We start from the raw sequence: 14,350 nt of genomic DNA on the forward strand, positions 1-14,350 counted from the left end.
GCAACTCTCATGTGGCAAAGATCTGCCAGCTCCCCAGAAGCACACAGTGCTGCCCAAGCACTCCACCTCCCAGCCATCTGCTTTGGCTTATGGAGGGTGCTGGAAGGTCACTTTGCAGGATTGCCTCATCCCCATCTGAATACAGGTAGGGGAGCAGAACGTGCCAGGGCAAGCTCCAGTTGCAGCCTTCAACATCCCAGTTAAACTCACAACAGCTTCCAGAGAGGGTTATCATAGCACAAAAAGGTCTTCCACCTCTCGCCTTCCAAGATCACAGACTCTTTTCTACCTCTCAGGTATGCACAGATAGCAAGTCTACAGGCTTCCTCAGCACACCAGCTCCAGCATCTCTTGGAGCTCCAAGCACAAGGGGATGGCTGCCAAGGGAAAAAGAAGCAAGAATGCTGCAGCTCTTTGACTAGGGCACAGCTCTGCACCCACTGGCACCCACATCTTGAGAGCTCACCATCTGGGTAAGAGCCACAGACACAACACACGCTTTTTCCCTGTTATACTCATGTAACAAGATGCAGGGAGGACAAGATCATGAATACTCAGCTGCTCTCCTCGCACATATGTCCTCTTACGCAAAGGATTCATAAATAACCTTTTGAAAGCTGAAAGCCATTGAGGAATCGTTATTCTCCATCCTTACAGCGATAAGCACAATGTTTACTGAAGGCTGTTTCCCAGAGGCCCATCGATATTTCTGCCTCAGGAACAATGCAGGTTGTTTTGCAGGTTCGCTCTGGCTTGACGGCTCGTCTGACCCAAAACCGCCATGGGATGCACTTGATCTGAGTAGTGCCGCACACCCTTACCAACTGCAAATGCTTTCCAGAAGCCTCGGGTGCTGCTGCCAGTGCAACACACTCAGCTCTACGGAAAAATGCTCCTTCATGTTGCTGTACCCTGACTGGACCCTGCCCTGGGTTGTGACCCAGAAGAAATTCCTGCCCACACCACCATGACTGCTGGGTTCTGGCAGCCGGCTCTGCTCCACTCATCGTCAGCTCCAACTCCTCACCGGTGAGGACAGCATGCATGGATTCAGAACACAATAAGGATACTGATGCAGATGGCAATCATGAAGAAGATGGCATTGGTAGGATGAAGATCAGATGGCATGTCAAGGTCTCTGCACTTGTGTAAGAATACAGGGCCTGTGGGATAGGTCTGACCACATATATCCCTCCTTATTCTATACAGGACATGTGAGGTTGGACCTTTCCCACAGGTCTGATATTCCTCAGAAGGAAACCCCAAAGTGCCATCTAACCTCAGGGAGATGGCAAGAACCAGTGCAAAGGCACCACTGAAAGGAGCCCCTCATCCTGCTGCAGCCACGCGCTACCCAGCATGGTGTTAAACCCCATCATCGGCTGCAGGAATCTGGCTGGAAGCAGGACTGCTCCCAGCGAACGGGGACTGCCCCTTGTGGGGAAGAAATGGAAAGCTATTTCATCTTCAAAGGACAGAAACACAATATTTTCTATGATTTCAATCCTGTCCATGCCCACACAACCCCAGGACAGGAACACCTGGATGCTGGTTATGCATTGACAATAATTGGGAATGAGGAACAAAAGGGGCACCTCATGAGCTTTCCCCAAGCCACCTCTAGTGTCCTAGGGGGGAGAAATCAAGGTGCAACATGCCCCAGTGGCCAGCAGAAGTCCAGCATATCTGCACACCACTGTCAGTCAGAAAAGAAAAGGAGACAGCAACATTTTCTGGGGGAAGATGTCTGCAGCAATGCACCGGCCACTGCAGTGCATAGATTGATAGGTCTGAACTACGCTTGGTTTGGGAACTTGATACTGAACCAGAGGAACATCCGCTTGTGCTACCTGCCAAGTCAGCCTCCCCAGCATCACTGATGTACTGGAAAGCAGCTGACAGTGCCGTCTGCCTCTCTGTCCCCCAGCTCAGCCCAAGTCCCCTGTGTCCCTCCCTGCAGCACCTACTCTGATTCAGGCTGAGTCGATGCATTTGGCAGCTGCACAGGTAACAAAATGTTCTGTCAATTATGTGCAAACCATTCCTGTGCCTGCAGCTTTCCTTTCTGGGGGCAGAGCTGTCCCTGCTCTGTGTTAGAGGGGGCTCCACCTGAACAGCACCTCCTGAGTCCCCCACACTGGCGTTCCGCAAACATCCCATTTTTAAACACCTCCCACAGTTTTTAAACTTGCTCTGCCATGGTATCCACTGCCCACTTATGGTCTGCTCCGTAGCAGGATCAGGGCCAAGTAAGCTCCCTGGGGCCCTTCCCTCTCTCTGTCCCTCTCCCTTGGAACAGAGTATGGAAGGGACAGAGTGACTGCCACCGCAGCCTTGGGGAGCCACAGCATGGCAATTTTCACATGAGCTAGAGGTGATACCAGAAACTCTGTGGGTTTCACCTACCTGGTTACAGGTGTTAATATCTACCCCATTCCTGAGATGATCCAAGGCTCTGTCCAGATTCCCAGATCTTGCAGCTCTCAGGAAGCTGGTCGCAGCATCAGCCTTGGGGAAAAAAATGAACAGCATGAGGTTTGGCATCATACTTGTGCTCTCCTGTCAGCAATATGGGATCATCCCAGTGCTTGGCTACAGGGACCCGGTGGGAAAGGTAGAGGTGCTCCTCATCAAACACAAAGAGGCAGGACTGAGAATGAGGCTCAGGAGAAGGACAGCCTTTGGCCAGGCCAGGGAGGAGAGATGTATGGGTCTGAGCAGTGCTGGTAGGGCAGGGAAGGTGCTCTAACAGGATTGTTACAGCCTCCCTAGGCACAGGAAATGCTTTCTGTCCTGGCTGAGAGTATAGCAATGGACAATATACTGCAGCGTTGGTGAGCCTGCCTCTGCTGTCCTCCAGAAACCAGAAGAGGAGCCACAGTGGCAGTGGAGACAACAACCCTGACTGTATACACAACAGCCAGGAAAATCACAGCATGGCAGTGTCACCACCCCAGGCAAGGCACAGCAATAATTTGTATAACAATATTAAGGCAACAAATGAAGACAATGGGATGGCTCACCAGAAGCTGGAAAACAAGGTGGAAATGCAGTGAGAGCTCTGTGTGGCTGGGCCTATGAACTGGTGCCTACCTGGTAGGTCTAGCCCAAAGGGCTGTCCACAGCACAGAGCCGAGAGACATCCATGGCAAAGCAGCAGGACACACTCCTCTCTCCTTGGCTCCACTAGAAAATCAGAGCCCCTTTCTTACCACTCATGCTGGGACTGTCCAAGAGACCTCCTGTACTACGTGAGCATACATCCTGCCCACCTCAGCCCTCCACTGCCCACAGCCCTGGGGTCATTAAGCTTGTGGGGCCAGTATTGGAAGCAGCATAGCCTTGGCAGCAGACCTGGCCAGAATGGTGCAGGTGAAGTGTTCAGAGCTCCTGTCTTACCAGCCTCGGTCATTTCAGCTCAGAGATGGAAGCAAGCACTGCTCAGCTACCTCCTGCTTTCCTCCATCCTCTCCTCACCCTCCTACCCAGAGAAACAAAGCCCAGAACAGGGCCCACTGCCCTGCCAACACTGCAGAAAGAAGGCCCACAGCCCCCGGCAGTGCAAGTGCTGCAGCCCTGCCTGGGACAGAGGGATGGGCAGTGGAGAGCAGCATCACCATCCCCTGTGCTGGCTTGGCCTCTGCACACAGGGAAACACGTGCTGCTGGCATGCCCTGCTCTGCCAGCTGGCACCACAAGCTGCTGCTTCACAGCACAACCTGGACTGCCTGGGAGGAGCCCTCAGATTTGAAGCTAGGCTGCCAGCTTCACGGAGGGCTGCAGGTGCGGAGGAGAGTCAACATGATGCCGGGGTGCACTCTGCTCATTCAGGCTGATCTGCTGGGAAAGGCAGAGCATGGTGCTGCCCTTAGAAGTGAACATTTGCACTCAGAGCCCTGCATGCTGTCTAGAGTCAGCAGGAAACGCTGACAGCTCCAAGAAACAGGTTAAGTGCAAAGGGCTTTTCTAACTCCAGCTCCTGCTGGAAACCTCTGCATCTCAGGTCAGGCCCTCAGCTATACTGCAGGCATGGCAGCTTCAGCACAGACCTACAACAGCAACCCCCTTGGAAGTTTAAAGCATAGCTCAGCCAGACCTGGGATCCCACCCATAGGACGTGCATGGAGCTGCAAAGATTAATATGGTAAAACCTGACACACTCCAGCAGCAACGCACTTCCAAAACCCTGGCACACCCAGCAGCAGAGACCACAGGCAGGAAGCAAGCAGAGAAGTAAAGCAGAGGTCTCTTTGGGCATGAAGAAGAAGCGCACTGTATACTCACAGCCACGTCTGGACCAGACTTGCCCTTTCGTGCTGCCATAGTCCAGCACTTCAGCTGAAACCTGAGCCCGGTGTCCCCTCTTCCCCTCCTTGGTTATCTACTCCCCAGCTTTGAGAGAGCCAGTAAGTTGCATTGCATTCTCTCTAAAAATACCAACTCCCTCCTCGCTCCAACGTAGACCCTGCAGGGATCGCCAGCCACTAATGGAATTTGTTCGTTTTCTCTCCATTACTGTGTCAGACAGGATATTTAATAGCAAGCTGCCTGTGGAAAGCAGATGCTTGCTGCCAAGCACAGGGAACAGTCAGAGCTGCAGGGAGTACCTCGGGAAGAGCAGAGAGGAGCAGCCCCAGGAGTATCTTGCAGGTAACACCACCCTGGAGGAGAGTGGTGGAGGGCCCCTCCACATGGCTGAGGCATGGGTGCTGCAGAACGACTGCCCTTCTGCTTCTCAGAACCTGAGAACTGATGAGTGCCAGGCACCGGCAGCCATGGGATGGAGACACAGCTCAGACAACAAAAGCAGGCGACATATCTGCAGTCATGTTCTCCTCCTGAGGTCCCTGCACACACTGGGACTGCCTACCTGGCATTTGGTGGTACTCTTTCACAACAGCTGATTACTCTGGGGTGTCACGGGCAGCCTGACAGCATGAGATTAGCCAAGGAACTGAAGCATAGATTGGGTCAATGCCATCTCCTTTTTCAACAAAAGGGAACAGCGACAGCAAGAAATGCAGAGACTCCATAGACATAAGTATGTATGCAATATAAAAAAGATGCATGCACATCCCAGGCAGCACAACACAAATGCTCCTAAATGCAGACACACTCACATTGCACGCTCACCATCCACAGCTAAGCACAAAGTGCAGCACAGGCACACTGTGTGCACTCGCTTGGCATTTGTGCACATACTGCTGCCTGCACCCGCTGTTGCTTGCTATCCATGTGCCCCAGTATATACAGCAGTTGCTTCCAGATGAAAAGAATGTCCCCAGTAGTTTTTCTTTTTTTTTTTCTTTTTTCTTTTGGCAGTTTGCAGTGTTTCTTTCCATTCTCCTTTGCTTTCCCAGCAATTTTTCAGGAAGGAGTTATTCCAAGGTGAGAAGGTAAACTTGCTTAGTTGTCACTGTGTACCTCTCACACAACTGCTAATTGTATTGCTAATCCCACATACAGGTGTTGTGTTCCATAGACTTGTGGATCTTCAAACTGCAAAGCAGCAGGATACAGCTTCTAGCACTTCCCAGATCTGGACTTTGCAAAATGCTCCAAGACCTTCTAAAGTGAAAAACAGCTCAGCACAGCTGTGCTTCTCCTTCGCTTTCTCTTATTTCAGGCAACAGCTCCCTTTGTCTTCTGACCATCAAGTTATTTCCCTACCCCAGCCCCGATGGGAGACTTTCTCAGCCCTTATTCACAGGCGCCCTCCCTGCCCACACAGGGTATCACCACTGCCTGATGACTACTCCTACACCCCAACAGCCTGGGTCTGACCAAGCTCCTTGCACTGTAGCTGTGGCTAAGGTAATATGCAAAGGGGATGTCTTGTTAAGCCAGAGGTTCAGGCTGGATTTCGGTAATCTTGCTCCATTTGTCTCTGGACACAGTCAGAGTCTTCTCTAATCTTTTCTGGCAGTGCCATCCCACCTAAGGAGGAGCTCCTTCTGCACATTATTGATAAAGGAAGGAATGGTCTCAACATTGCCTTTTTTCTAATGAAGGAGGCCATGTTTGTCAGGAACACACTCTATAGAGGCTGTTAAATGTTGCATGTTCATGATTCCCAGGTGCAAATGAGTTCAGATGCTCATGCTGCTCTCGTGGTGGTTTCTGGGCCACAAGGAAGCAAGCAAATTGCCCTGCTGTTTCAGACTGGCAAGGGGCACATATGGCTGCTGCTACATCACTCGTGTGCACCATGCCTGGGGCCCTGCCAGAGCTCACACTTGGTCAGTTTGCTTTCTTCCAGGCCAAGCTACTGAAAATCATTGCCACCGAGGAGGCTCAGACAGCAGGCTTTGCTGCAAGAGAAGCCTCCTATGTGTGCTCTGTAGCAGAGGTCTTCAGAGCAACTACACCACTGCATAGGTTTCTATCTCATGAGTTTATCACTCTGCATCTTCAAACTTCTGTCACTGCTGTATTCTTCAGAAGCCATGCTCTCCTGCCAGCAACTCCTGCTCTGCACACTCAGTGGCATTTGCAGCTCCACTGCTCTAATGCTCCTGAAATTCCACATCTGCCCACATCTGGAGCAGTATGTGCCACTCTTTCCTGATATGCGTTAGGAGTGAAGCCAGTAGAGGCATCTTGAAAAGCGGGACGGGCAAGCAGTTTGTGAACAGCAGAGAAACTGTAACAGAAGAGCCAGATGCTGCTGCTAAGGAAAAGCCCGTCTGGGGCTGCCCCCCAGGAGCTTCTGACCCTGCCAAGCAGACATGTTCCCCCGTTTGGTCAGGCTGCCATGTGCAAGGTTCAGGAGGTTCAGCAAGGAAAGATGAAGCAGGTGGGGCAGCACACAATGCTCCAGCAATGCACAGAGCCCCAGGACCAACAGAGAGATGCAAGCCTGACTCCTGCACTGTGGCCATGTGTTGCAAAGGGCATCCTACCTAGGCAGTATATAAAAGGTCCAGACCACATCCCAGGATATCACCCAGTCACTGTCAGCTGTTAGTGCCAGGACACTGCCAGCAGGGAAGGAAGTACAATAACCCCTCCAATAGCCTTTGTTTTGCTCTGACATTTCTTTGTCCTCATGGGCACACGTCCAGCAGCAGGCATGGTCCTCAACCTTGAGGCATTGTTTCCAGCAGGGAGAACAATGTAGCGCCTTATTTTAAGCAGTTCTCAGCCTAGGGACTTCTTTCAGGCCAGAGCTCCCCATGTTCTCCCTACACTGCAGGCATCAAATGCCCAGGTCAGCAGGTGCTAACAGTGATCCTTTCTCCTCAGATGAGAAGAGTATGTCAGTTTTGGAAATAAACTAAAGCTGCTGCTAAGATTAAGCACAGTTAGAGATGGCCACTGGGGTCTCTCTAAAAAGATAAGGAAAAACTGAATTGGATTCAACTTGGAATGCCCAGAAACAGAAACCACACTGTCTGATCAGCAGGAACTTTCTCTTCTATCCGCATTCACAGAAGCTTGACACGGGTGGTCCCTGCAGTGGAAACAAAACCTACCAGCAAGTTTCAGCCTTCTTGGTGGAAGAAAGCATTTAGTAGTGCACAGCATCTCCAGAGAGGCCACAGGAGCAAAGCCTCAGGCAGGCAACCAGAGCAGCGCAGAGAAGAGGCTGCCAGGCACATACTGCAAACTCAGATGAAAGAGAAAAGCAAGAACATTGGGAAAACCTCTTCAGATGAAAGGATAGATCCATATACCCAAATTCTACCCACTCACCATCTTCACCCCCTCCCCCCACGATTTAGGGAAGGTCTGCAGACCTTAGTAGAACTTACGAGAATGAAGGCATCAAGGTCACATGTGGAGAGCAAAATCACTCAGCAAATGCTTTCATTTCATGTACCACCCTGACCAAAACCTTTGTCCATGCTCCTTGTTCCTGAGTGGAGATTTCACAACACCCCAGGCCTCCCTAAGGCACAGACCACCAGAGGCCATGGCTGATAGGTGCAGCAGTGATCCCCTGTCATGAGAATGCAGGGGTGGACATGGCACTACGATCTGGCAGCAAGAGAATCAGATAATGCAGAAATGAAAGATCTGCACATATTCCTACATCAAGGGGCTGTTAATGCTGGAAGAAAATTTGGCACAAGTGGTAGAGCAGAAATCCCCAAGTAAAGGAGGAGGGTCCCTGTCAGGTTTGTGAGAAAGGAAGCAACTCATCAATTAGTTTTTGAGCTTTGAAGTTAGTAAAGTGAGGGCACATTTTCAGGTGCAGTCATCTGGCCTCTTTGTCAAGCACAGTCCTCCATCCTTACAGAATCACAACTAACCAGCATTTGGAAAGCCTGTTTTTATGCACTCTGAACAGGACAGATTCTTCTGGACTGTCACTGGTGGTGCAGTTCAGGGCCAAATTAACTCTGTCCCTGCTGAGCATGTTCAGAAGTAGACAACTGTGCTGGCCCCTTCCTTCCACCTCACAGATACCCTTTGCTATATGCTGATGCTGGAAGGGGTTCAGGACTGTGAGGAGGTGGATCTCTCCTTAACCTGCAATGAGCAAGTACTAGGGAGCTGCCCCTACATAGCAAACTGAACCTTCCTGATAAGGATCCCCTAGTTCTATGAAGGTCTGTCTGCCTGTCATTTCCCAGATAGTACTAATGGAGTTTCTAAGCAGTACCATCAAGATCTTTTTCTGACATTTGCAAACCACCACTTGTCAATGAAGTACAGTGCTGAGTCCAGCAGCAGGGACTGGACAGAGGAATAGGGAGCTGAAGACCAGAACATTGTTCCTCTTGCACAGAGCCAAAGCAAAGCAAGAATTAGCACAGCGACTGCTCCTGCCAGCTGGGGCAAGGCGCATCCAGGGGAAAGCTGTCACGCTCCTTTGATGTTAGCAGGAGCCTCTGCTCTCTGCACATCCTGAAAAAGAAAAGCTATTTTTACCTCATCAGAAAATACATAGACTGTGACTGAAGACAATACACCAGTGCTTGTCACTCAGGAGCTACACCTCTTCTTACAGCATAATAGGATTTACAGCTGTGAGAGAAAAAGCAGTCACAGGGCTGCTGCACATCTCCTTCTTTCCTAATGGACTGCCTTCCCCAGCCATGCCATGGCTCAGGCAATGTGTGCAATGGACAATGTCAGTACAAGGAGGAAGACAGGGATGTGTTTTGAGGGACTAAGGAGCATCCTGCAAACCAGCTTCCAGCTTGCCCCAGACTCTGTGCAGTGCTCTTACACTTGGCAGAGGCCAGAATGTGCCATCAAGGTCCAACTCAGTGCCTTGTGGAAAAAATTATCTATCTTTGCTAGTGTTTTGTATGGACTGTTCCTAACGTCTGCAATCTCTTCTGGCTCATTCTCTACCTCTGCTTTAGCAGGGCCAGTCCACAACTGCTTCCATGAGCAAAAATGCCAAAGGTGAGGCTTTCTGCTAGGATGGATAGGCTGCGAAGGAGTGCAGCATAGACTCAGCACATGGTTGCAGATTCACTGCTAGCAGCGTGCAGCCAGGCTGGCCAGGTCAGTGTTGCCTCCAGAAGCCATGCAGGGAAGAAAGCATTGACAGGAAAGTACCTGAAGCACAGCCTGAAAATAGATTGCTGCCAACTTACCCCTAGTGAGGACATGCAAGCAAAAGCTGTGGCAGCACAGCCACCTGCTCCTCAGCAGAGCTAATACAGCACTATGCCTAGAGAGAAACGTCATTCTGTGCACCTGTCCCAGAGCTTCGTGTGGGTAAAATAAGGAAGGTGATAGCACAGAAATCAACACGTACCATTAAAATCAAGAGGAAAACAAACAACCAAAAAAAACCAACCCTAACAACCACAACACTTGAGGGCACCCCCATCTCCCAACAAAGCAGCAGCAAGAAAGACAAGGTGAGCACAGCACCAGGGGGACCGAGGAATTCTGGATTTAACACCAGCAAACTAAGAAGTGCAGCAAACCCCTTCTACCATTCCAGGGCCTATTTAGGCTACCATACTTTGGGGATAAGGGCCATTTTCTCTGGGGCAGACATAAAACTATTTAACTGGCCTGAATGCACCTAAACTCCTGAATGCAAAAAAAAAAAAAACCCAAAACAACCAAAAAACCCAACAGACAACCCCCTCCCTCCTCCCCCCCCCCCTCCCCCCCCCAAAAAAAAGAAACAAAACAAAACCCAAAAAACCCACCAACCAACCAACCAAAAAAACCCACAAAACCAAAGCAAATAAGAACACCACTCTTCAAGCTGACTTGATTCCTCTCCCCCTAGTGCAGCCCAGCAAGCGCCTGACCATGGCAGGGACCGCCCAAATACTCACCCTGAAGTAATGCAAGCATGGCATTGCTGCAGGACAGTCAACTCACCCCGGGCAGCCAGGATCTGCAGGTCTGATCAGCAAACTGATGCTGAATGCTGCAGCCAAACAAAGTGTGAGCAGCCAGACTGAAAGTGTTATCAGCAGGACTGAACCCTATCATCTCCCCTCACATGTCTGCTGGTGTGGCAGGAGGCACTCTCCCTCCACAGGGAGGTAATCTCCCTGCCTGCAGCTGGGAGATTACAGCTGCCCTGCATGCAAGCACTCAGCCTATGTTGCACCTGAGGCATACTTCATAAACATGCCCCTGAGCTGTAAACAGGGAGGAGCCCACTTATGTGAATCCTGTTCTTCAAACAGCAGAAGGGAAGATGGAACTTCAGAAATACAAGGCAAAATGAAATAATCCTGTGGCCTGAACCACACTGTTCTCTTGGTTTGTGCTGCGCAGAGCCCAAACAGCTCATTGGTTGCTGCAGACCTTGGCTGGGGCACGGTCCCAAAATGGGGGACACTGAGATGGAACTGAAGCGACAGATGAAGCCTGGTGACAGCAGCTCCAGGCCCTTCGTAGGGCCTGAGGCTCACTGCAACACAATGAACGCGCCCCTTCCCCCCTTCTACCTGCACAGCAGACTCCTGCTCCAGCATCCCTTCAGGAGATCCTTGCTTGCAACAAGAAGGCAAGGGGTCCACAGTGGTTGGTGCATGCCCTCTCTGAAAGACACGCAAGGGAGTCACACCAATTGTCCAAGGAACAGTCCTCTTGGAGACCAGTCCCATCCCACCCTCTCCTCGTGCTCACACGCCACAGAGCCATGCTCACCTGGCACTCTGGGCTGGCAGGGTGCATTCTTCTGCTAGTGCTTTGCTACCCTATTTGGGGTCCAGATCCCAAACAGGGCAGTCTTGACAATGCCCTGGGGCAGCGCAAGGAAGCCACACAGCTTGGTTCCTGCTTCTAGCTACCGATCAGCAGGTCCTTGATGCCAATTACAGGTTCAAGAACTTTCTCCACTGGGGCAAACTAGCATGGCTGTGAGATGATCACACCTGGAAGGGCCTGGGCATCACACTGGTAAACACAGCTTGTCACACTTTCAGCTGCAGAGGGAACAAAATCAGCTTTGTCAGCTGCATTCCCCTAGGGAATTCTTATAAAACAGACCAGCCTACCACTAGCAAAGCTTATACCAGCTGGGGCAGAAAAAGAAAATCAAGAGAACCTGTTAGGATAGAAAAATGCTTTGCATTATGTAGAAATTGAGACTTTTTTTTACTGAGCCAAGCCCAGGTTGAAACAGTAGAGCAGGAATAGTCCTTAACTCAGTCCTTAACTTGTCCAGTGCAATTCAGTACTTCCCAGGAAGTGTGGGATCCCTCAAGTGTTTGACCTATAATAAACTCCTCCTCCCATTCAAGCAGAGCTCAGATGTTAATTATCAGAAGGATGAGCAATGTAACTGCTGCTTGGCACACTGCATTTGCTCTAAAACATACTGCTGCTCTGAACCTCCAGGCAACATCGGCCATGTCTCAGATTCTGCTGGTTTTTTTTTTTTTTTCCCCCCTGCGTAACTGCATGCCATGAATGCAAATACAAGTCCTCTGAAGACAGAACCCTACCAGCCAGGGCTATGAGTCTATCCAGAGCTACTGGCTCAGCATTATGCAAACTTTCTGCAGGTTCTGCTGCCAAGAGCTCCTTTCATTTCTATGAAAACACTTCAAAAGTCTCAGGTAATGCCTTGACACTTACCTGTTTTCAGACCATGAACTGAGATTGGCTGGATTGCTCGCTCCCTGGGATTTTACACAGTACCACACAGTATACCTATGTGAACATCTCCTTAAAGGCCTCTGAGACTGTACAAGTAAGCATCACATTGCATGCACAGTAGCTAACACAGAGCTAAATCAGAGCTCTGAAAAGGGAAGAGATTTCAGTGGATGCAGTAGAAACAGTCTGTAAGAAAGTGCAGACCGATGTCGAGAAAAAGCATCCAGGATCAGTGAATAATTGTGTCAGCTCTCTTGTGCCCCTGTGTGCATCCCCATGGACTTCAAGGAGATTTTTGCCAGCCAGAACTCCAATACTGTCATAGTGCTGTTCCCCAGATGCTATAATATCTATCATACATGGAAAAAACAATTTCTCCTACTGTCCTGTGACAGCACACAGCAGTCCTACTGCCTCAGTGCCACAGCACTACAGGTTTACACCTGAGATTGAATTCCAGCACCAACTGCAGACAGAGGTGGGACAGAGGGAAGTGATCTGTGAGCAATTAGGAGGAAGAGGAGATCTCTGAAGAAAACTACTCCTACAAAGAGTTTTGGGTTTTTTTTTGAGATACGAAGTCCTGCCTCTGACCTTTCCTGAGAGCCTTTGGAGAAGATCTTCAGCTGCACTATGATGTAGTTGTAAAGGAATGCAAGGCTCCTTTCTCTGCCTTGTTATCTTCCATGTAATCAGAGAAGGGATCTCCGGGCACCATGGGCTGCTGCCAGTCCCTTCTCAGCTGTTATTTTCCTTTCATTTAAAGGAATGGAGAGTGCATGAACCAGAGTGCCTCAAACACATTGCCTTGGGGAAGAGTAAATACCTCTCTTCAACAGTGGGCTTCAGTTCTTTGAGGAAACCACATGGTGCTTTTCTCAGAAATGAGGTACAGCCTTTCCTGCATTCAGAAGCTTGAGAAACAGTGCTAGGACAGGTCCAGGGCTGAAGTCACTGAAGGGAAGCTGCTCTTCCAAGCCTTCACTGCAGCCTCCTGGAGCAAGGACAAGGGTGCAGCTGGGTCTGTTTTATTCAGCACGTCCCCTTTCTGCTTCCTGAGGACAACAGTCCCTGTGCTCCAGTCACCTGCTGAGGCTCCGAGGAGCAGCCAGCTCCCTGGCTCCTCTGGTCAACAAGCTGTTATCTTAGGAAACATGAATGCAATTTTAAGGCTGAGTCAGGCAACAAAAGATGAATAATTTAAATCCTTAGCAATTCTGTCACTGCTGCCCAGCTGTGGGTGATGGAAGATACTGAGCTTCATGCAAGGAGAGAGTTGCAATAAAATCCAGTGCTGCTGTCAGGCTGCTTCCGCCTGCTAGGAGAGAATAGCCATGATGCAGGCGTAAATAAGCAGATAACAGCACTCTGCAGTGCTGAGCCAGGCACTCTAATGCTAGGAGCAGGCAGTTCTCTGAGCATAGCAAGCTTGCTTTCCTGTGGCATTTGTTCTTTCTGCCATCAGTCATTTCACAGAAAGTCAGTGGGAGCTGCTGGTGCCTCACCTCGCTGATGTCAGTTCCTCAGCTTACAAAGCGCTGGAATCATCAGCCATGGGCCAGAGGAAGGGCATGGAAGGGGCCACACCGACACTTGCTCTTCAGCTTTCTCTCAGAGCAGGAGCTGTGCAGTGCTATGCAGTGGAAGGGGAACAAAGATTCGCTTTGCGCGCATCTTCCAGGCCATGCTGTCATGCTGGTTGGCTCCCCATCCTCTCGTATGTGTGAGAGAGAGGAAAAGGGAATACACTTGTTGTGAAATCAGTCTAAAAACCTGCACCCAGAAGCATGAGACAGATAAAAACTTTTAAGAAAACCACTGGGCTGCATTTGCAAAGCTCAGCAGTGGACAAGTATAGGTAATCTCTTCCCATTGTACCCCTGGATCAAATAAATCTTTCATGGCTTTCAATAAGTTCAGAACTGTTTGAGCTGTGGAATTCACAAAGGAAATCCAGAAATGCAAATTGAAAAGAGCAGCCTGCTCTTTTACTCCAAGAGACAACTGCCTACTACCAGCATCACCACTGCCTTGTTCTTAGAGGACACAGTCTGAGCATGAAATCAGGAGGCTTGCGCAAGCCCTTGCCCCTCACTACACTGACACTGATCAAACAGAAGGCTTCACTGTGTGTGCCCCTGTGACATTTTATTATATGAGCCATAAGATGTTCTTTTTGCTTCTCATTTGGATGAGCCAGGCAATGCAGCTGAAAATGCTATCACACCAATTTATCTTACACTCATTCATGCACAAAAGTCTCAGAGACTCAGATTCACAGAGTGCAGACATGAAGGAAGTGCAGAGTTCTCAC

General features: G+C 50.0%; 1 protein-coding gene and 1 non-coding gene across 16 annotated transcripts in view; both read right to left on the reverse strand.

Moving 5' to 3' along the window:
* Positions 1-14,350, reverse strand: part of ANK1 (ankyrin 1) — a 49,826-nt gene that overhangs the window by 21,509 nt on the left and 13,967 nt on the right. For 8 of the 15 annotated variants that reach the window (XR_005841551.2, XM_015297390.4, XM_015297397.4 and 5 more), the window contains exons 2-3: positions 10,881-10,973; positions 2,407-2,508 (exon numbers count right to left, since the gene is read on the reverse strand). Coding sequence is in view for 13 of the 15 variants with exons in the window: in XM_015297390.4 (XP_015152876.2) it covers positions 2,407-2,508; positions 10,881-10,973 (195 nt within the window). In the remaining 2 variants the exon portion in view is untranslated. Of the gene's footprint in view, positions 1-2,406; positions 2,509-3,093; positions 3,187-4,284; positions 5,906-10,256; positions 10,433-10,880; positions 10,974-11,082; positions 11,361-14,350 lie in introns of those variants that run through there. The other 7 variants (XM_015297393.4, XM_015297391.4, XM_040651543.2 and 4 more) reach the window with 6 other exon arrangements.
* Positions 1,114-1,282, reverse strand: MIR2188 (microRNA 2188). Its single transcript, NR_035336.1, has one exon. It is a non-coding gene; the product is annotated as a microRNA 2188 (primary transcript).

This window comes from Gallus gallus, chromosome 22 (genome assembly GCF_016699485.2).
Source record: "Gallus gallus isolate bGalGal1 chromosome 22, bGalGal1.mat.broiler.GRCg7b, whole genome shotgun sequence".
Taxonomy (NCBI): Eukaryota; Metazoa; Chordata; class Aves; order Galliformes; family Phasianidae; genus Gallus; species Gallus gallus.